The following is a 23,274-nucleotide window of genomic DNA, read 5'->3' as shown; positions in this document are numbered from 1 at the left end:
AAGGTGTAAGTATAGTATTTAGGATGTGAAGTGAAATGATTGTAAAAGACCATAAACTTAACATTCCTAAGTATTCATTCACTTAAAAACATTTTATTTACTTCAAAAGGCTCCCTAGTACTTAGTGATTGGTTTTATTCCATATATAATTTTGGCCTGGTTCCCTTGGGTTTCATTTCTATTAATTCAAACTCAAAATCTCCAGGTGGAGTCCTAAAATACACAGCGATTAAGCTATGGTATGACCAGAGAAATTTTAACTGCTAATGATTGTACTAGACTTTTCATCTTTATAGATCATAAAACAGTCCATTGCAGCTCTAATTACAGCTGTGGCTGAAAATGAGATTGAAACCTAGATGCAGACACAAGATGCCAAGTATACAAATTAAATACACTGGATCTTGGGTGGACTTTATTTGTTATTTTACTATTTTGTGAAGGAGTATTTTGATACCCAGGAAAAGTAGTGATTTTTTTTTCCTTCTATTTACTATTTTCCCTTAGTTAAATACTACATTTAGTTCTAGTAACCATAGATTAGGATGGTTACAGTTTACTTCCTGGAAAATATGGGTAAGTAAACAGGCTCCTGGAAACAACACTAAATGGTGGCTTTTTGGTCTCCTATTGCTGCCGGGTACTTGAGTATTGGCACCATCTGTCACTTAAAAGAGCAATTTTTGCAAATCAGCCAGTCAACTTTTAGCCAAATCCTTTTCTGTAAGTTAAACAGAGAACATTTCCATTATATAGATGAGGAAATTACATTCCTTTCAGAGCCGTTAAGTGACTTGTGCTACCATATTCTAGCTCCTGTCACTGGAAATGCAAGCAAATAGACATTTATTTGGGCAATTAGAATTGCAGTTTGGGAAACCCAGATTCAGGTAGAAATCTGACTCCTGTTTGGAGGAAGACAAAGAGGGGACAGAGTTACAAAAACTAAAAGTCACAAGTGCAGCTCTTATTTGGGTCCTTGATACAAAACAGAGATTGAAACTAGGTTAATTTGGATTGGTTGGGTTAATATGCAAATAAGAGATTGATGCTTGTTAAACCCCATTGGCTTCTTCCAAAGTAAAGAATGGAACAATTCAGGTGTCTGGGTGAGGAGGAAGTTAAGTCTAGGCAGAGGGCTTCTAACTGACAAAAAGTTCATAGTTCCTCCAATGAGGACCTGCATAAATTCCTCCTCCCTTGTGGCTTTTCCATCCGATTGTGAAAAGACTGAGTTAGGCTCGCTTGCTCCATTTTGAAATCTCCTTTTACACTATTAATGGTGAACCAGGACTGACTTCTGGCTTGGGGGAAGTAATTTATACAGCATTTTCCTGCCCTTATTGCTCACCACGCCCCCCACTCTGACTTACTGTTCTTTAATGAAGTCACATGTTAGTACCAGCCCAGCAATGAGGGGAGAATGGTGAAACAGAGAGCTCTACGTCCTGCCTTCTTTGGGGGTCACTTGCAACATTACCTTTTCAGGAAATGTTGCCTGAACAAGTAATGACAGGGTGCAACTTGTGAAAAATACCTAAGTCAAATTGCCCTTTTGGCGTGTATTAATGGCAATGTGGCTAAATCATTTTTTGACCAAACCACATTTTTAGGAGGAAAAAGAGATGTTAAAGTAGTGGAAATGACATATTTGGAATATTTATTGATTTGTAAATATATTAGGACCTATAAAAGAGTCCTGTTCAAAAGTATCTTCAAAATTCACATTTTAAGTGGTAATTTATATACCCTTATGCATTTAGACAATTGAAAATTTTGATCTTAATTTTATAATAATATATTTAATTTTTTATGTTAATTATGTGATTACTAACTTTTACCACATGCTGAATTCTTGGTACATATACTTGAATCGGTTTCCTAGCCTTATCTTTAATATGTCGATAGTGATCATTTTCTGGAAAAAAAAGATCTTACACTTAATTTTAAAATTAAATTTGCTGCAGTTTTTTTTTTAAGTTGCAAACCTTATTATTTTTTTTCTCTAGACAATAGTATTTTTAGTTCTCAAGAAAGTACTTTCCCTTATTATTTTTTTCTTTAGACAATAATACTTTTAGTTTTCAAGAAAGTACTTTCCCTACAGATACCAAAGCACCTGGCAAGCTCAGAGCAAACTGTGAATGGAACATGGTCTCAATTCTAGATTTTTTTCATATTGAAATGTGAAGATATTTTAGCCTAAATATTTTCACAGTTGCTGTTTTAGTGTCTCCTTTCAGAGTACCTTTCTTTGACAAATACTTGTTACATGTCATCAAATAAGTTGTTTCTATTTATGACTTTTCTAATATCTTGCCATGTTTAGATACAGTAGATACAGGTCTTCTCAATTCTATGCCATTGCATTCCAAAATACAAATCTATTCGTTGAAAAACAGCTCCATCAAAAGATTCTTCCCACAAATTTGAATATTTTAAATTAGGATTATGCATGTATTTGTTTACTAAGGCCACTGTAAACAAAGTACCACAGATTAGATGGTTTGAAGCAACAGGATGGATCCTCAGACTCTTGGAGACTAGAAGTCTGAAATGAAGGTATCTGCAGAGCTGTGCTCTCCCCGCCTCTTCTTGCTGGAAATTCTTACTTTTCCTTGATCTATAGCTGCATGACTCTAAGCCCCTTGCTTCCAGAGTCTGTTTTCCACATTTAACCAGCTATTGAATCATGAAAATCGGGTCATAGCACTCCTCAGAATCATCAAATGGCTTTCTAGCTCAGTAAAAGCCAATACCCCTTCAAAAGTCTGCAGGACCTTATGTGATCTCAAGTTCCGTGACTTCTCTGATTTTGTGTCCTGGCCTGGCCCACTTGTCTCCACTGTAGCCATTGGCCTTGCTATTCATCAGACATGCTAGTCATGCTCCTGCCTAGAGTCCCTTGTACTTGCTTTGCACTCCCCTTGGCCTAGAAGTATTTTGTACACATAGCCACATGACATATTCCCTCATTTCCTTCTTATTGATTGATTGATTGATTGATTGTCAAATTAGCATACTGTGTAGTCTTGGCTTCAGGAGTAGATTCCTGCGAGTCATCACTTACATACAACATCCAGTGCTCATTCCAACAAGTGCCCTCCTCAATGCCCATCATCCGTTTTCCCCACCCCCATCAACCCTCAGTTTGTTCTCTGTATTTAAGAGTCTCTTATGGTTTGCTCCCCTCTCTATTTGTATCTTATTTTTCCTTCCCTTCCCCCATGGTCTTCTGTTAAGTTTCTCTAATGTCACATCTGAGTGAACTCATATGATACCGGTCTTTCTTTGACTGACTTATTTTGCTTAGCATAATAGCCTCCAGTTCCATTCATGTTGTTGCAAATGGCAAGATGTCATTCTTTTTCATTGCTGAGTAGTATTCCATTGCATATATAAGCCACATCTTTGTTACCCATTCATCAGTTGATGGACATTTGGGTTCTTTCCATAATTTGGCTATTGTTGACAGTGCTGCTATAAATATTGGGGTGCATGTGCCCCTTCAAATTAGCACTCCCATATCCTTTGGATAAATTCCTAGTAGTGTTATTGTTGGGTCGTAGGGTAATTCTATTTTTAATTTTTTGAGGACCCTCCATACTGTTTTCCAGAGTGGCTGCACCAGTTTGCATTCCCACCAACAGTGCAAGAGGGTTCCCCTTTCTCTATACCCTTGCCAATATCTGTTTCCTGAGTTGTTAATTTTAGCTACTCTGCATGTGGGTTCAATTTTATTTCCCTGATGATGGGTGATATTGAGCATCTTTTCATGTGTCTGTTTGCCATCTGGATGTTTTCTTTGGAAAAGTGTCTATTCATGTCTTCTGCCCATTTCTTCACTGGGTTATTTGTTTTTCAGTGTTCAGTTTGGTAAGTTCTTTATAGATTTTGGAAACTAACCCTTTATTTGATATGTCACTTACAAATATCTTCTCCCATTCTGTCAGTTGTCTTTTAGTTTTGTTGATTGTTTCCTTTGCTGTGCAGAAGCTTTTTATCTTGATGAGGTCCTAATAGTTCATTTTTGCTTTTATTTCCCTTGCCTTTGGCAACATGTCAAATAAGAAGTTGCTGCGGCTGAGGTCAAAGAGGTTGCTGCCTATTTTCTCCTGTAGGATTTTGATGGTTTCCTGTCTCACATTTAGGTCTTTCAGCCATTTTGAATTTATTTTTGTGTGTAGTGTAAGGAAGTGGTCCAGTTTCATTCTTCTGCATGTTGCTGTCCAGTTCTCCCAGCACCATTTACTAAAGAGACTGTCTTTTTCCCACTGGATACTCTTCCCTGCTTTGTCAAACATTAGTTGGCCATATATTTGTGGGTCTATTTCTGAGTCTTCTATTCTATTCCATTGGTCTGTGTGTCTGTTTTTGTGCCAATACCATACTGTCTTGATGATTACAGCTTTGTAGTACAGGCTAACGTCTGGGATTGTGATACTTCCGGATTGGTTTTCTTTTTACCATTACTTTGGCTATTTGGAGTCTTTTGTGGTTCCATGTAAATTTTAGGATTGTTTGTTCTAGCTCTGTAAAAAATGCTGGTGCTGTTTTCATTGGGATTGCATTGAATGTGTAGACTGCTTTGCGTAGTATTGACAGTTTAACAATATTTGTTCTTCCTATCCAAGAGCATGGAATGTTTTTCCATTTCTTTGTGTCTTCTTCAGTTTCTTTCATATGCTTTCTATAGTTTTCAGCATGTATTTCTTTTACCTCTCTGGTTAGGTTTATTCCTGGGTATTTTATGGTTCTTGGCGCAATTGTAAATGGGATCGATTCCTTGATATCTCTTTCTGTTGCTTCATTATTGTACAGAAATGCAATCGATTTCTGTACATTGATTTTATATCCTACAACTTGGCGGAATTCCCATGTCAGTTCTGGCAGTTTTTGGGTGGAGTCTTTCGGATTTTCCATATAGAGTACCATGTCATCTGCGAAGAGTGAACGTTTGACTTCTTTGCCTTTTCTCTCCTCTGCTTCTCCCATCCTCGCTGTCACTGTATTTAGTTTATTTTGCATACCATTTATAGCATTTTTAAAAAATTCATTGTGACTATTTCTTAGGTCTTTGATCTCTGCAGCAATAGATTCTCTGCTGTCTTCTATGCATTTTTTAAGCCCAGCTATTAGTCTTATGATTGTTATCCTAAATTCTTGTTCAGATATATTGTTTATATCTGTTTTGAGCAATTCTCTGGCTGTCATTTCTTTCTGGAATTTCTTTTGAGGAGAATTCTTCCGTTTCATCATTTTGGGTAGGTTTTTGTCTTTTACGTGTTTTAATAGCTGGTTATGTATCCTGCACATGTGAACGCTACTGTATTAAAAATGGGTCACACACTGTTCAGGGTCTGGCCCTTAAGGAGGTGTTTTTGGAATGTGTCACATCCTCTCTGTTGTTGCGTATTTGGCTGCTCTATCCCACTGATCAGTCCTCTGCAAAGCTTCTCTTTGCTCATGGTGGTGGAATGTTTGGAGCTTCAATCAGGTGTGCTTTGATGTGTTCGTTGAAATAACCTGGAAAAAAGGAAAGGGCAGGAGACCCGATCCAATACAAAGAGAAAAATGAAAGGGGTGAAAAAAGAAAAAGACACCAAGCAAAGAATCAAAGAAACTGTAAGGCTTAATCCAGAGAGAGTGAAAGGAAAATAAAGAAGGAGATACAGAAAAGGTGTAAAAAGAATAGAGTAAAAATGCCTGATTAAACAAACAAAAAAAAATAAAACAGATAAAGAGCGAAAAAAATATATATATAATAAGAATTGACCAAAAATCAAATCAGAGACTATGAACCTGATTCCAAAGGGAAAACAAGAAAAAGGTAGAAAGAAAAAGAAGTGAAAAAAGAAGAGAAGGAAAGAAACGAGATAGAGAAAAAGAAAAGAGAGACTAACAGGCAAAAACACAAAACAGTTGTCTGTTGGTCCGGGGACCTGCCGGGGACCGGTGACTGTGCTGGTTGGGGGGGGTGGGGTGGCGGTAGAGAGGCCATCTGGGTTACTCAGTGTCAGTCTCAGTCTGGTAGATAAGCAGTTGCCAGGCTCGGAGGGGTGGGGTTTGGTGTAAGCACATCCCGCTTCCACTGGGGGCCGCTGTCCTGTTTCCTGAAGCCCCACTGTGTTGGCGGGGTGGCGATAGATGGGGACACCCCAATCTCTCCTCCCCAGATGGGTGTCTCAAAGCACGCTGCCCAGGCAGCCCTCACAGAGTAGCCTGGGCAGTCAGCCTGTCCTGCTCCAGTCTCCCCCGCCGCCTAGGTTCTCGGCCGGGATTCAAAACCTGATGTCTTGGATCCCGCTCTGCGTGGACCGATCCTGGGATAGCGCCACTCCACCTCTGGCTGGCTCCTGCAGGGTCTTTTGTCCTTGGGGGGGGCGGGGGGTGAGGGGCAATAAACCCTTTTCACACAGTACTCAAGGGAGGGGACTGCCCTCTCCCAGTGCGCCCCTGAGATCGCTACCGCACCCTGGGGCCAGCTCCCTGCTCCCCAGGCGTTCACACACGGCAGCGGCTTCACTCCTAGAAAGTCAGCATTTGTCACAAGTTTGCAAAGGAGAAATGCACTGTATTTCTCGTTCCCCAGTACCCGGTCCGGAGAGGGTTTCCTCTTGTCCTGACACTAGACCGCAGACCACAGCTTCTCTTGCGCTCCCTTTTGCCTCTCCACAGAAGGGGTTCCGCTCCTCCGTGCCTGTGCTATTTTATCTCGCCCATGTCACGTACATGCCCTTCTGTTCTGCCAAGCTGTCTCCCTCCACCTGTGGAGATCCTTCTGCCACTCCGCAGATTGATTTCCAGGGCGTTCCCAGTGTTCTAACCTCAATACAGCTGTGTTTGAGGGACGAGGGAAATCCTGGTCCCCCTACTTCTCCACCATCTTAACTCCTACCCCCGAGCATGTGATTCTTGATCTCAGAGTTGTGGGTTCAAGCCCCACAATGGGTGTACAGAGTTCTTAAAAGAAAAATCTGCTCTCCTCCAGCAGGCACTCCTCGCAGCCTCTGAGCTCCATTCCCATGCCCTCTGGCAGCATCTGAAGAGAGGTGTCCCTGCCGCTTTGCCCCTCAGGGCTCCCTAAAGCCCCCTGGGAATGGAGGAGGCATCCTCATTGGGTGGGCTCCTGGTGATGCTTTATACCCGGGTTGACAGCAGGCGCGGTGATTGCCTCAGCTGCGGTTTCTATCCCTGCTACGGCCACTTCTGGCTCACCTTCATTTTTTTTTTAATTTAAGTTTATTTATTTTGAGAGAAAAAGAGAGCAGGAGGAGCAGAGAGAGTGAGGGAGAGAGAGAGAATCCCAAGCAGGCTTCACACTGTCAGTGCAGAGCCAGATGTGGGGCTCGAACTCACAAACTGTGAGATCATGACCTGAGCTGGAACCAAGAGTTGGTCACTTAACCGACTGAGCCACCCATTTCCTTCATTTATGATGAAATATCACCAGATTAATCAGAATTAAGAGACACCTTAACCCATCTGTATAATATGACAGCTCTGGCCCCCAGATATGCCCTTTCCCTCTGTTTTTCACACATGATATAAATATTCGCCTTTTAAAAAAATGTGCTTATTATGTCTTCTTCAACTGGATTGTAGTTCCCGTAAAAGTGAGCAGTTTGTTTTGTACACTGTTATTTATATTTTCAGTGTCTAGAATAGTGCCTGGCAGATATAAGGTTTTCAGTGTGTATTTATTAAGTCAATAAACATTGGGCTTGTAAGTGAGGTGTTTTAACCAAGAAGTGGCATGATTAGATTTGGAAAATCACTCTGGCTGCAGTGCAGATGATGGATGGTAGAGATTGACTTGAGCCAGGGAAACTCTTAGGAGCTGTGGGCTTCTATGGCTGAAATTCACACTAGTATTGATATTTAACATGTTTCAACAGTGTGCGTGCTGAAAAGTCTCATTTGTTTTTGCACTGAGCTAGGTAATGTGTGTGTTTACCAGTTCTTCCAGCATATAGGCTGATAGGGGCATCCTTCCTTTGAGTCTCCACTAATTCCTGCTTGCCTCATTTATCCTTATATCATATCTCCCACAAATCCAGGCTTGCCCAGGCTCTGCAGGGATTGAGGGAACCAATAGGCGGAGCCAGCTGCTACTGAAAAATCCTCAAAGTTCCTTTTATAATTGGGTGGCAGTCTTCTGAGTATTTACCCATAAATACCAACTAGACGAGGCTATAACGTGTCAGCTATAGTTAGCAAACTCACTTAGCACATCTGTGCTGTAAAGTAAGCCCTGTCTTCTCTCAGACCCCAACATGGTGCAGTCAAGTTTAATCTGTATATAGATTGTCTGCCTTTGGAAGTCATGAGTCCATTTATGCCACGGTCAACTCTGACACTCTCAGAGTCACACAGCTTTGTAATATCTAAGCCATAATTATCGTGGATTATGTTCAGTGATTGCCAGTTTCACGGTAACCTATGAACGAATCGTTGTAACAGAGAATCAACTAATAAAACATGTCAGCAGCAGCAGTTTCTATTCATATACTATAAAATGTAACATAGGGCTCAGGTGATTTTGTAATTTAAAATACAAATGCATGTTCTTTGTTACAAGAGTGAATTCTAGTGTATCAGCAGATAAGCTTAGGTATTTTACCCTAAGTGAATATGTTGGCACAGTTTAATTTATGGAAAGTATTTATTGATTTATTTATTGACTTATTATTTTTATGACTCTTAGAAATGAGTCATTCTGGAATTACTGCAGCCTTTAGTATTTTATAATAGAAGAGTTCCTCGTTCTCTTAGAATTAAAAGATCACTTAAATGAATTAATAAAAAATGAGCACTAGAAGTTCATAGTAAATAGTGAAAAAAGTTTGTTACCTAATCTTGAAAGATAACATTTAAACTCAGAAGTAAGTATGTTATCTTAACTTCATTTAAACTTGATCTTAAACTTTAACAGAATAAAAGCTCCAGGACCAGATGGCTTCATGGGTGAAATTTACCAAACATTTAAGGAAGAAATAATACCAATTCTGCAGAAACTCTTCTGGAAATTTGAAGAGGACGGGATATATCCTAACTCATTTTATAAAGGCAGCATCACCCTGATACCAAAATCATACAAAGACGTTACAAGAAAAGAAAACTATAAATAAATACCTGTCATGCACATAGAAGCAAAAAATTTAACAAAATTTTAGATAAAATCCTGAATATCTGGAAAGGATAAGCACATCGTGACCAAGTGAGGCTTATCCCAGGAATGCAAGATTGGCTTAACATTTGAAAATCAATCAATATAATTCATCATATTAACAGACTAAAACCAAAAAAAAAAAAAAAATCATGTGGTCATATGATTATCTCTATACACACACATTAAAAAAACTTTGACAATATACTGATATAAATAAAGTTCCATCAAACTAAGAGTAAACCTAAATCACAGAACTAAATGTATAACCTGAACACATAAAACTAGAAGGAGACGTTGAAGAAAACCTTTGTGACCTTAAGTTAGGTGAAGATTTCTTATATGCCTCACCATAAAAGGAAAAGGAAAACTGATGGAAATACATCAAAATTGAGAGCTGATCTTCCAAAGACACAGTTAAGAGAATGAAAAGGCAAAGCACAAAGTAGGAGAAAATATTTCAAATCACTTTTCTGATAAAGGACTTGGATATACCTGCTGTATGACCCAGCCATTCTACTCCTAGGTATTTGCTCATTGTGCATACAATGACTTGTACATGAATGTCTATAACAGCTTTATTTGCCATGAGTAAAAGCTGGAAACAACCCAAATATCCATCAATAATTGGATGGATAAACAAATTTTGGTATATCCATACAATGGAAAACTACTCAACAATAAAAAGAAATGAACTATGGATACATGCAACAACATGAATGAATCTTAATTATGCTGAGTGAGAGTAGCTGGATAAAAAAGAGTATGTTGTGCATGATTCCATTTGTACAAAATTTGTGATGATACAAACTAAGATATAGTGACAGGAAGCAGACCAGTGGTTGCCTGTTGATTGAGGAAGGACATGGCCAGGACAGGGGGAATGGTGAGATTTAGAAAAGAGTACCAGAATTCTTACAGGAGTTTCATTTGCTTGATCATGGTGATAGTTTCCTAGGTATATACATATATTACAACATCAAATTGCACACTTTAAATATGTACAATATATTTTATGTCAGTTATACTTCTTTATTATTTTTAAAATTTATTTATTTATTTTGAGAGGGAGAGAGAGCAGGGAAAGGGCAGAGAGAGAGAGAGAGAGAGAGAGAGAGAGAGAGAGAATCCCAAGTAGCCTCCGTGCTGCTCGTGCAGAGCCAATGCAGGGCTCGAACCCATGAACCGTGAGATCATGACGTGAGCGTAACCAAGAGTCATATGCCTAACTGACTGAGCCACCTAGGCGTCCCTGTCAGTTATACTTCAATACAGCTATTATAAAATTAGGACAGTGGAGCAAGTGGAGCAAGACTGATCGATAAATTTGCCACAATTTTCCTTGTCTTGAAAGCTATCAAGTTTTTGGTGAAACGTAGACAAGTCAGAATCAAAAGTTGAGTTTACTTACAGCTATAAAGTCTAGTTGTAATTGTATTCTCTAATCTGTTTATTTGCTCAATTAATTGTTTACCTATGGTAATGATTATTTTTAAAATATACTTTTGTATTGAATTGAGCAGGTAGTTTTCGAACATGGTCATGCACATGAATACCTGTGGGAACTTGTCAGACATGCAGATTTCCAGGGTGTTCTCAATCATGGGTTGGGGAATCTGCAACTTGAGCAAACTTCCCAGGCAACTTTGGTGTATGTATCCATAGATCACATTGCAGCATCACTTCTTTTTTTTTTTTTTTTGGTGCAAAAAAGGTAATTTTTTTTATTTTTATTTTTTTCAGTATATGAAATTTATTGTCAAATTGGTTTCCATACAACACCCAGTGCTCATCCCAAAAGGTGCCTTCCTCGGGGCGCCTGGGTGGCGCAGTCGGTTAAGCGTCCGACTTCAGCCAGGTCACGATCTCTCGGTCCATGAGTTCAAGCCCCGCGTCAGGCTCTGGGCTGATGGCTCGGAGCCTGGAGCCTGTTTCCGATCCTGTGTCTCCCTCTCTCTCTGCCCCTCCCCCGTTCATGCTCTGTCTCTCTCTGTCCCAAAAATAAATAAACGTTGAAAAAAAAAAAATTAAAAAAAAAAAAAAAAAGGTGCCTTCCTCAATACCCATCACCCACCCTCCCCGCCCTCCCACCCCCCATCAACCCTCAGTTTGTTCTCAGTTTTTAAGAGTCTCTTATGCTTTGGCTCTCTCCCACTCTAACCTCTTTTTTTTTTTTTTTTTTCCTTCCCCTCCTCCATGGGTTTCTGTTAAGTTTCTCAGGAGCCACCTAAGAGTGAAAACATATGGTATCTGTCTTTCTCTGTATGGCTTATTTCACTTAGCATCACACTCTCCAGTTCCATCCACGTTGCTACAAAGGGCCATATTTCGTTCTTTCTCATTGCCCTGTAGTACTCCATTGTGTATACAAACCACAATTTCTTTATCCATTCATCAGTTGATGCTCTTTATCCATTGATCAGTTTAGGCTCTTTCCATAATTTGGCTATTGTTGAGAGTGCTGCTATAAACATTGGGGTACAAGTGCCCCTATGCATCAGTACTCCTGTATCCCTTGGGTAAATTCCTAGCAGTGCTATTGCTGGGTCATAGGGTAGGTCTATTTTTAATTTTCTGAGGAACCTCCACACTGCTTTCCAGAGTGGCTGCACCAATTTGCATTCCCACCAACAGGCAGCATCACTTCTTAATAGAACAATGTTCACGTCAAAATGGTGCAAACTTGGATAGACACGTTGGACCACTGGTGCCCGATTGAAAAGGAGTATTCTTGATCTAGTTCATTGTCCCCCTGCCCCCCCTCCCCTTGTATATATATGTCCTCTTAGAAAGGACAGTTGACTTATTTGAAAGGGGCAGGAAATTTGCATTTTTTTTGTGTTGGTTGATATTCATGTTGCCTGCTCTCATTAGAAAATAAAAAGTGTACAGGTACTAGAAAGAATTCAGGTGCTGTAAGGTTTCCTTTTCTCTTTTTTCTCTTCTGCTTCTTCCCCCGCCTCCTTTTCCATTCTTCACGATATTCATTGACCTGCATTTGGGGTTTTGTGTAATAATCATGTGCTACATACAGATCTGCTTCCGCCAGGCCTTTCAATAGTGAAAGGACAGGGGGAGCAGGAAGAAAGAACCATCTTATACTTTATCAGGTACCTTAAAAAAACAAACACACAGTAAGAGCAACATTAATTCACCACTTTGAAGTTTGAGATCACGGAGAGCAAGAAAGCCTTTTCAATATATGTATTTCTTTCTGCTTTTCTGGGGGTTGATTTAAGGTTGCTCATTTGGAGAATCACAGATGTGTTGTTCACTCTTGTAACTTAAGATTATGCGGTTGAATGTTCCTTACTGTCTTTTTAGTGCTATATTTATTCTTTGTTTTCCACAGACATGATGCCATCATTATCTCAGGAACTGAAATGGCCAAACAAATCCAGAAAGAAATACAGAGAGGTGTGGAATCATGGATTTCCCTTGGGAACAGAAGACCTCACCTCAGTATCATTTTAGTGGGTGATAACCCAGCAAGCCACACGTACGTCAGGAAGAAGATCAGAGCTGCGTCTGCTGTAGGTGGGGATGCGTTTTAGTTGTTCTTGTTACTAAGTCATGTCTTCTTATGTTCCTTCAAAGTGCAATAATTATCAGTGAGAATTGCCAAATAAGTGCCATTTGAATAACATTTATCATTATTACCATTACTATTAGAGATGAGTTACCCAAGTTTATATTCATTTCTTAATGTTTTTCTCCAGCTTTCTTACTGAATTAATTTGATGTGATTTCAGATCCTATGGTGATATGTCAGAGGAACACTGCACATTTAAAAAGCCCATTTTTAGGGGTGCCTTGGTGGCTCGGTCGGTTGAGCGTCTGACTTTGGCTCAGGTCATGATCTCGCAGTTTGTGAATTCGAGGCCCACATCGGGCTCTGTGCCGTCAGCCTGTCAGCACAGAGCCCATTCCAGATCCTCTGTCCCCCTCTGTCTGCCCCTCCCCACTGGCGCTCTCTCAAAACGAAATAAACATTAAAGGGCCCATTTTTAGGTATAGCATAGGGAATGTAGTCAGTAATATTGTAATAGCATTGTATGGTGACCATTGTAGCTACACTTGTGATTAGCCTAGCTAGCAAAATGAACATACTTGTCGAATCACCATGTTGTATACCTGAGACTGGTGTAACATTGTGTGTCAGCTGTATTTCAATTTTTTTTTTAAAAAAGGCCTATTTTTATTATACTTGCTTTAATCAGATAATAAACCTGGCCAGTTCGCTCTGCTGAACTTGGCCTAATAATGGTGGTGAGGGGTATTAACATATTTACTAGATTCACATCCCCTAACAGTAGCTTATCACAAATAAATGCAATAAGATACTGGGCCAAAAATTGCGTGTGAATCATGAGAAAACATCTGTACTCTTTGAGACATCCCTTTTAGTGGTGGTTTGAACATCATTTTTGTAGAAGGTCCTTTGCTTCCAATGAGGCAAGGCGCAGAGGAAACTTTTTACGCACCGTGTAAGACACCGTTGTTGAAAAACCACATCTTTGCTGGTCAAATGACTCTCTCTGTGTTTGTTGTTCTTCCAGGGATCCGTAGTGAGATCATTCTAAAACCAAAGGATGTTTCTCAGGAAGAACTTTTGGATATAACTGATCAATTGAATATGGACCCACGAGTCAGTGGTATATTGGTTCAGTTACCACTACCAGGTACCTAAGGCTCTTGTATATGTCTGCTTTGGTGAGGAAAAAGGGCGTCTTTCAACATTCTATCACGACACTGCAAGTAGTTTAGGAAATACGTTCACGAAGGGACTAGCTCTTACGCTAGCAGGTAATTGTTGGCAAAGCCTGGATGACTTCTGCTTGCAATGACTGAAACTTGTAAAGGAAAAATGTAGGGAAAAAATTACACATAGTCCTTACTTTGTACAATAGCCCCAAGACCGTGACAATGACTGTGCACGCTGAAACCAGGCAAAGCAACCTTAAAAACCCAATGGGAAAAACAACAGTCATTCTCTGACCTTTATTTTTTTTATTTTTTTAAACAAAAATTAAAAGAAATATTTTTTAATGTTTATTTATTTTTGAAAGAGAGAGAGAGAGTGGGGGAGGGGTAGCGAAGGAGGGAGACACAGAATCTGAAGCAGACTCCAGGCTTTGAACTGTCAGCATAGAGCCCGAGCGGGGCTCGAGCTCACGAACTGTGAGGTCATGACCTGAGCTGAAGTCGGACGCTTAACCGACTGAGCCACCCAGGCGCCCCTTAAACAAAATTTTTTTAATGTTTATTCATTTTTGAGAGACACAGAGAGACAGAGTGTGAGTGGGGGAAGGGCAGAGAGAGAGGGAGACACAGAATCTGAAGCAAGCTCCAGGATGAGCTGTCAGCACAGAGCCCGATGTGGGGCTCAAACTCATAAACCGTGAGATCATGACCTCAGCCGAAGTTGGACACTTACCTGACTGAGCCACCCAGGCACCCCTCGTTCTCTGACCTTTAAAATGTTCTCCCAAAACATTAAAAACTCTCTTTCTGTGGTTCATACACATATAGGGAAATGGAACACACAAAAAAGAGGGAAGCTAATATTTGTTCAGCACACTATAAATTAAAACATTAGAAACATCGAGAATTCAAGTGTTATTTCTTTGCAAAAAACTTGTTCAGAGGAGCTTGCACGGGAGCTTGCCTTCTCATCATGTAACTTACAATATGGAGCAAGCGTCTTTCCTGGGCCTTGGTGAATTCAACTGCATATTCCTCTCTGAGTTTGGATCAGTTTCCATTTCGTCCTTTGTAATCATTTGCCAAGCAGTCTTCTTATGGTTCGTAGTTTTTCCACGGTTCTGAAATCTCTCTGAGAGTTTCTTTTATGGGATGGTTTATGCTGGTGCCACTTCCTCTGGGATGTTGTCATCGTTTTGTCATAAGAACCTTCTTCATGTACGGGAGACAGTCCACCTTCATCAGAGCTTCTGTGGCTGCATATCCACATTGTTCCGAAGGGCCCAGAGTCAACATTCCAGGGTCACCTCATTCCTGCACAACCCATTTCCATTCAATCAGAGTCCTACCGGAGCACTTAATCATAGCTCTTCCCTTGCTGGGGGCACAGGTTTCTGTTATTTTTGCTTTGCTGTTGCCATTTTCAGACCTTCTGTTCACATCTCATTTCACTTCCAGTGTCACCACATTTTATTTTTTTGCTGCCCTGTCACCTTTACAGGTTAATTCCCTCTGTTGATTACTACTTTTGTGAAATGTCTTGTAAGTTGACCACCGGGAGACCAGGAGGAAGTATGATTTGCTGTTGATGTTTGACCCAAATAACAAATGTGCAGTGATCAATCATCAACGGACTTTTAAAGAAGTGTCAAATGTGTTGCTCAGGGAACATGATGCTCATCTTTATTTACATGGTGATTTGTGAACCAGAGGGCCAGCAGTTCTTACATAATTACTCACAGTTAATTTACCATGATAACTGAACTTTGAACTGTGCTATTGGACAATTGGTGCTATTTAAGTAAATTGTGGCTGTGAAATTCATGTGTATTTCAAGACTGAGTGAAGTGAGGACTGCCATATAGTATAGATTACAGAAGGTTTTTTTTTTAAATTTTTTTAAATGTTTATTTATTTTTGAGAGAGAGACAGAGTGTGAGTGGGGGAGGAGCAGAGAGAGAGGGAGACACAGAATCTAAAACAGGCTCCAGGCTCTGAGCTGTCAGCACAGAGCCTGTCACGGGGCTCGAACCCACGAACCATGAGATCATGACCTGAGCCGGTGTCAGATGCTTAACTGACTGAGCCACCCAGGTGCCCCTAGATTACAGTAGTTTTGAGTTCTTCTATAAGTTTTGACTTGCAGAAAGTAAAAAGTGAATGGTGCTATTGCATGAGATCCTTGTGTGGTATTGATTATACTTTATCCAACAATATAACTTAATTCCTTGGTATATAACTATCGTGCTATTTGAATTGTACCAAAAATTCACATTTCTAATTCTCATACGGATTAATTAGCATTGCAAATCTGTACAAAAAAATTTGGCACTGGGTTTAAGCCCAATTGTTTGGCTCATATTAAAAAAAAAACAAAAACAAAAACAAAAAACAGTCTTCTTTGTACCATAATTGCCAAGCACTCTTCTTGTGGTTTGTAGTTTTTAAAAAATTTCTCCCAGCTGTAGTTGTACTGAATTCAAATAATTATTAAAAAACACATCAAAAATTTACAAATTTACAAATCTAAAACATTAGATTTAGTTTGTTTTAAAAATTAAATGCAGGGGCGCCTGGGCATCTCAGTCAGTTGAGCATCCGACTTCTGCTCAGGTCATGATACCACGGTTCAGGAGTTCGAACCCCACTCTGCTATCAAAGCGGAGCCAGCTTGGAATTCTCTGTCCCCCTCTCTTTCTGCCCTTACCCTGCGCTCACAACCTTTATCTATCTCTCTCTCTCTCAAAAATAAACAAATTAAAAAAATTAAATTCATATCTGTAGAAATTTTTACCTGTTTTGGGCAACCTTTCTCTGTTGGCGAATTTATTAGAAAATTGCCACTAGATGGCACTGTTGGTCTGTCTGTAGTAAAATTGCTTGCGTCTTGTGTTCCTTCTAAAGAGTGAGAAGCATAGAACCAAAGGGACTGTGGTAATAACAAATATCTTGATGCTCTAAGAAAGAACAATTCTCTATGTTGCCGAAAAGCCAATAATATACAAAATAAGAATGGCTAAAATTTATTACATTAAACATTTATTTATTATGTTTCAGGAACTTTACATTTATTACTTCATTGAATCCTGATACTAATCCTGGGTAGTCAGAGCTCTTATTATGGACATTTCACTGGTGTTAAGATTTGAGGCACAGAAAGCCTAAGTAACTTCCCCTAAGGTCACCGGGTTGATAAGTAATTGAGCTGGGATGGAAGGAAGACTGGTTCCTCGTGCCATTACTTTTAACCATCGTGTTACCCTCACCAGCAAATTGGTGGTAGCTAGTGAGTAATGTATCATACTATGTGGCAAGTATTCCTTTATACGGATAATTTTATCTACTCCTCAAAGCAGCCTTATGAGTAGGAATTGTTTTCTTTATTTTACATATGAGAAGACTCGTCTATATTACTTAACCTACCTTATACTGGGACATATGGTGTGTCTATGAATAGAAAAAATTGGTTAAAGTAGAAAATTATAGAACAATGCATATTTACCTTAAATATTGTTTTATAACATAAATCATTTAAATACTCGGTTATTCATCAGTCTTTTGTTGTGGGTCCACAGATCTTTGGAACTTACTGATTGGAATTTTGAATCATCTTCTGGTATTAATAATACCTATGAATCATTGCCTCCGATTTTCAGTTTGAGGTGAAACTATCTCAGTGAAAATTCTTACTGCTTTTTAAAATAGCTCCCAGGGTGCCTGGGTGGCTCAGTTGGTTAAGCCCTTGACTCTTGATTTCGGCTCAGATCATGATCTCACTGTTTGTGGGATCAAGCCCCACATCAGGCTTCGTGCTGACAGAGTGGAGCCTGCTTGGAATTCCCCCTCCCTCTCTCTGCCCATCGCCTCCCCCCAACCTATGTGCATGTATGAGCTCTCTCTCAAAATAAGTAAATAAATGTTTAAAAAAATTTCCCAATCTTCATGATTGTCCTGTTCATATCTAAATCCTTACTAATTCATTTTAGTTCTCAAGAGCCTTTCCAGAACGTTCGATTTAGTTTTTATAGAAATAACAGCTGTTTTCTTCTCACACTCTGTTGTCATGTTTATACTGTTTTAATTACATCACATTATTTACTGTGAAAGAACTAGCAAAAACAGATTGGGAAAGACTTGATTATCATGAAGGTCAACTGGTAGGGGCAGGCATAGTTAAACTACTTTCTGATTTGTTCTGTGAGCTCTGAGCATCAGCTTTCATGTTTTACAGAAGAAATGGAACTCTTTGTGTCATGGCAGTAGGTTGGCTGTGTGGAAGTAGGTTGAGCTAATGTCTCCTGTCCCGGTCTTAATACAATTGTTAGAAGGAACCAGTGAAACAATGACCAGATGAAAAAGATGAGGTGATTCGAGTTGATCATGCCTTGCATTTTATATCATTTGGTTAATAATTTGGATTCCAAGTTGTCTCATGATTAGAAATTGGGGATTATTATTCACAATTAGGGAAATATCTTGAGTAAAAGAAATTCTGAATTAGAATTATAATTCTGATGTTGCAGGACAACTTTGCATGGGATGACTCAGAATGTACAGATAGTTTCCGTGCCTCTCACTTAGATAAAAACCAAAGAAATGGGATAGAATTCTTCCCTATTTGATGGTGATAAGTTTGTTTCAAGCTAAACCTCTGTTCATGTTCAGGAGCTCTGCAACTTGGGTCAGGATTGGAAGTATTCAGGATATAACCGTGTGTCCTTGGTCACGCAGCCTGGCTGTTTTTTCCTGTAGTTGACCCTCAAACCACAGAGAAATAAAAACAACCACATGCAATGCTTCCCTACTCCCATCATGACTGTGATCAGAGTCTATTAATATCAATAAGTGGTCATTTTGTCAAGCCAGAAAGATGTCTGCTATTCACGTTCTATGTATTTTTTCTCCTAGTCGTGTATTATTTGCTCTTAGCTTTTATTGAGTTATATCTATTAAAGTGATATTATATTAAAGGTTATGTCATTTGTAGAGTATGTATCAGCCTATAGTGTTAAAAAAAAGGTATAATAATGATCTGTAAAAATTCGGAAGCAATTTTTTCTAACTAAAGCAACAAAAGAGAAACTATAAAGTGCTTTATATATGGTAACTTGTATAATGCTTACAACAACTCTTACCGGTAGGTGCTATGCCTTTCAATCTGTGGTTTGTAGTGAAAGATAGTAAAAGAACTGAGTAATTTATGTGATCAGGGAGGTAGTAAGTAGCAGAACAATGCTGGCAGAAGCAATGATGTTGTCCTTTCAGCTGCCATCACTGTCCTACAATGGAGATTTCAAGGCACATACCAAGGGAGATGTTTGCTCATCTCGTGTTTTCTTGCTTTCTAAAGTCTACTTTTCATTTATTTCTAAAACAAAATGATTAGGTAGAAGCAGAAGACTTATTCCATCTTATCCATCATTTTCTAAAATCATTTTTCAGCTATTGAATGTGACATCTTTGAATATCAACATCTTCCAGTTTATGTAAGGGGATTAAAAAGAGATATTAGAATAAAATATTGGAATAAAGGATTGAATCTGGAGGGAGTGAGTAAGAAGAGTTAAAGTCTAGTGTGTAGATTTAACAAAGATCAACTTTTCTAATAATTAGTAGGCATCAAAATGGGGAGATTGACCTAATTAATTAGCATATAGATATATGTATTTCCTAAATCTTAATTCCTCATTTGGAGAAAAAAAGTCTTTGCCATAATTGCTTTTCTTAAGAGGTTATGCAATGTATGTATGCAGAATACTGATTATTGTATTTTTCGTGTTCTTGACCAGAGTGGGAAATTTTCATCACCCTAGACTTCTTCACGGTTGTAGGACCCTTTATTCTGTTTATTTCTAAATGATTTCCAAATTTTGACTTGACCTTTGTTATAACATTTTCCCTCTTTCTCTAGGGAGAAGAAAGCCCAGTTCTGTGTTTGAGTGTTCAGAACAATTCTGCATGGAATATTTTATTAATTGAATATGGCTTTAGCCCCTGACCTCTTAACTATATTGATTATCTGTCACACATACCAGAGCTGACTTCTTTCCAACCGTCAGGTCTTAGCTTAAATGCCACACTGCCTCAGAGAACCCTTCCCAACCCACATCCTCTGAAATTATTTTAATTCTGTTATTCTCTATTTCAGAGTTGCCTTTTCTGTGGCAGGAAAAGTTCTCCAATATCTACATGCTCCCATCATTTCCCAGCTTCTCAGAGCAGTTACGTTGGGGCCATGTGACTACCTTCAGCTGGATTGTGAGGGGAAGTGACTTTTGTGAGCCATTTCTTGACTGAGATGGTTAAAAGCTATTGTGCTACATAGCCCCTCCTTTTTTTTTTTATTGCAGTTATTATGGAAGCTAGATGTTACAGATGATTTTAAATTATAGGAGGGAGGGAAGTGGGATTCTTTTTTTTTTTAAACTTTATTTATTCGGGGGAGACAGAGACAGTGCTAGTGGGGGAGGGGCAGAGAGAGAGAGGGGGAGAGAGAGAATCCTAAGGAATTTCTGTGCTGTCAGCATAGATCCTGATGTGAGATTATGACCTGAGCTGAAACCAAGAGTCAGATGCTTAGCTGACTGAGCCACACCGGTGCCCTGGGAAGTGGGATTCTTATGGAGCTTTACATGAATAAGAATTAAATAGCCTTTCATAAGTGACTCAGATTTCAGAATAAAGCACACACATACATATGCACAAATTTGATGACAACTATAAACCTACACATCTAAGAAGTTCAACAAAGTCTAAGCCTATGCAATAGGAAGAAAACTATACCAAAGAACACCATAATCAAATTGTTCAAAACCAGCATGATAGAAAAAGTATCAAAAGTAACAAGAGAGAGAAAAATCACATTACATAGAGAGGAACACAAAGAAGGAAGCAAATTTATTGCTAGAAACAATGTAAACTAGAGGACAAGGGAATAGCTTGGTCTTTAAAGGATTAAAAGAAAACCTGTCAATCATGAATTCTATCCTCAGTAACAATATCTTTTAAAACAAAGGCAAAACAAAGTATTTTTTCAGAAATTTAGGGAGGGGAGAACCCAGAAAGAGCTGAAAACAATCACCAGCAGACACATACTACCAAAAAATGTTAAAGGAAGTCCTTCAGACAGTAGGAAATGATACCAGATGAAAATATGTATCTATCCAAAGGAATAAAGAGCCCTGGAAATGGTAGCTACATGAGTAAATATAGATGATATTTTTCTTATCATTCAAATCATCTTAGAATAAAATTGATGTTTAATCAAAAACAAAAACCATGGAATATGTGATTTGTAACGTATATAAGTAAAATCTACAACAGTAACACAAACATTGGGAGAGAAGAAATGGTAGGATATTAATGTTAGATTCTTATATGGGAAGTGATATATCACTTGAGGGTAGATTGAGATAAATTCAAGGTATATACTATAGAACCACAAGCAACCACTAAAAAACACAATAGTTGTAGCTAATAAAACAAGGAGATAAAATGGAATCACTAAAAATATTCAATTATTCCAAAGGAAGGAAGAATAAAGGGGCAAAGACAACAATGAAAACACATAGGAAGATGATAAGTTTAATGACATAATGTTGTAAATAACCCAATAAAATGTCAGAGGTTGTCAGATTGGATAAAAGTAAGAGCCAACTATATGCTGCATACAAAAAACACACTTCAAGTGTAAAGACACAGAGAAGTTACAAGCAAAACAATGGAAAAGATATGCCATGCTAACACTAATTAAAAGAAAGTTGGAGTGATTTTGTCAATATCAGGCAAAGTATATTTCAGAGCAATGAATATTACCAGGGATAAAGAAGGTCATTCCCCAGTAATAAAGGGATCTGTTTATCAAAAGGAAATAACAATCTTGGAGTGCCTGGGTGGCTCAGTTGGTTAAGTGGCCGACTCTTGATTTCAGTTCAGGTGGTGATCTTATGGTTCTTGGGATCGAGCCCCACGTTGGGCTCTGTGCCGACAATGGGGAGCCTGCTTGGGATTCTCTCTCTCCCTCTCTCTCTGCCTGTCCCCTGCTCATGGTCTCTCTCTCTCTCTCTCTCTCTCTCTCTCTCTCTCTCTCTCTCTCTTTTTCTCTCTCTGAAAATAAACTTAAAAAAAGAAATAAGTCTTAATCACTTATATACCTAAAAATAAACCTTCAGTAAAAACTAATAGAATTACAAGAAAAATAGACAAATCCAAAATTATCATCATACATTTTAGTACCTCTCTGTCAATAATTGAAAGAACAAATAGACAGGAAATCAGTGAGGATGGAGATTTGAAGTAGAGTATCATCCAATTTGACCTAATTGACATTTGTAAAACACTATCCCAGCAAACAACAGAATACACACCTTTTTTTCAAGTTGACGTAGAACATTTACCAAAAAAATAGCATATTCTAGGTCATTAAACAAATCTCAAATATAAAGGATTCACGTTGCCTAAAGTGTTTTCCTTGACCACAGTGGAATTAAATTAAAAATCACTAACAGAAAAATATCTGGAACATTCCCAAATATTTAGAAACTAAATAACACACTTCTAAGTAACACATGCATCAGATAAGAAAATTGAAGGGAAGTTAGAACATTTTTTTAACGTTTTATGAAGACACAGCATATCAGAATTTATGCTATGCTGCTAAATAGTAGTTGGGGGAGGGGCACCTGGGTGGCGCAGTCGGTTAAGCGTCCGACTTCAGCCAGGTCACGATCTCGCGGTCTGGGAGTTCGAGCCCCACGTCAGGCTCTGGGCTGATGGCTCAGAGCCTGGAGCCTGTTTCCGATTCTGTGTGTCCCTCTCTCTCTGCCCCTCCCCCGTTCATGCTCTGTCTCTCTCTGTCCCAAAAATAAATAAACGTTGAAAAAAAAATTAAAAAAAAAATAGTAGTTGGGGGAAATATATAGCACTATATACCTATCTTAGAAAAGACGAAAGGTGCCAAATCAATAATCTCAGTTTCCACCTTAATGTACTAGAAAAAAGAGCAAGTTAAAGACAAAGGAAGGACAAGAAAGAAAATAGAAAACAGAAATGATGAGGAAAATAAATGAAACACAAGCTAGTTTGATCAAGGCAAAAAAAAAAAAAAAAAAAAAAAAGATACAAATTACCAGTATCAGGAATGAGAGGTAACACCACTATAGATTCTAAAGCTATTAAAAGGATAAAAGGGAATATTTTGAACAACTTTATGGCAAGTGATGTGACAAGTTTGATGAAATAAATGACTTTCTTGAAAGACACATACTACCAAGGCCCATTCAAGACGTAGGTAATATGAAGAATTCTATTAAAAAATTGATTTTGTACTTAAAATCCATTCCACAAATAAAGCTCCATGTTCAGATGGCTTCGCTGGTGAATTCTACCAAATATTTGAGGAA

General features: G+C 38.7%; 1 protein-coding gene across 1 annotated transcript in view; it reads left to right on the top strand.

Moving 5' to 3' along the window:
* Window positions 1-23,274, top strand: part of MTHFD2L (methylenetetrahydrofolate dehydrogenase (NADP+ dependent) 2 like) — a 145,878-nt gene that overhangs the window by 5,625 nt on the left and 116,979 nt on the right. The window contains exons 2-3 of the mRNA XM_047857558.1: window positions 12,522-12,706; window positions 13,729-13,851. Coding sequence (XP_047713514.1) covers window positions 12,522-12,706; window positions 13,729-13,851 — 308 coding nt within the window. The remainder of the gene's footprint in view (window positions 1-12,521; window positions 12,707-13,728; window positions 13,852-23,274) is intronic.

The sequence above is a fragment of the Prionailurus viverrinus genome, chromosome B1 (genome assembly GCF_022837055.1).
Source record: "Prionailurus viverrinus isolate Anna chromosome B1, UM_Priviv_1.0, whole genome shotgun sequence".
Taxonomy (NCBI): domain Eukaryota; kingdom Metazoa; phylum Chordata; class Mammalia; order Carnivora; family Felidae; genus Prionailurus; species Prionailurus viverrinus.
Note: the sequence above shows the minus strand (reverse complement) of the source record. Positions and strands in the feature narration are given on the sequence as shown.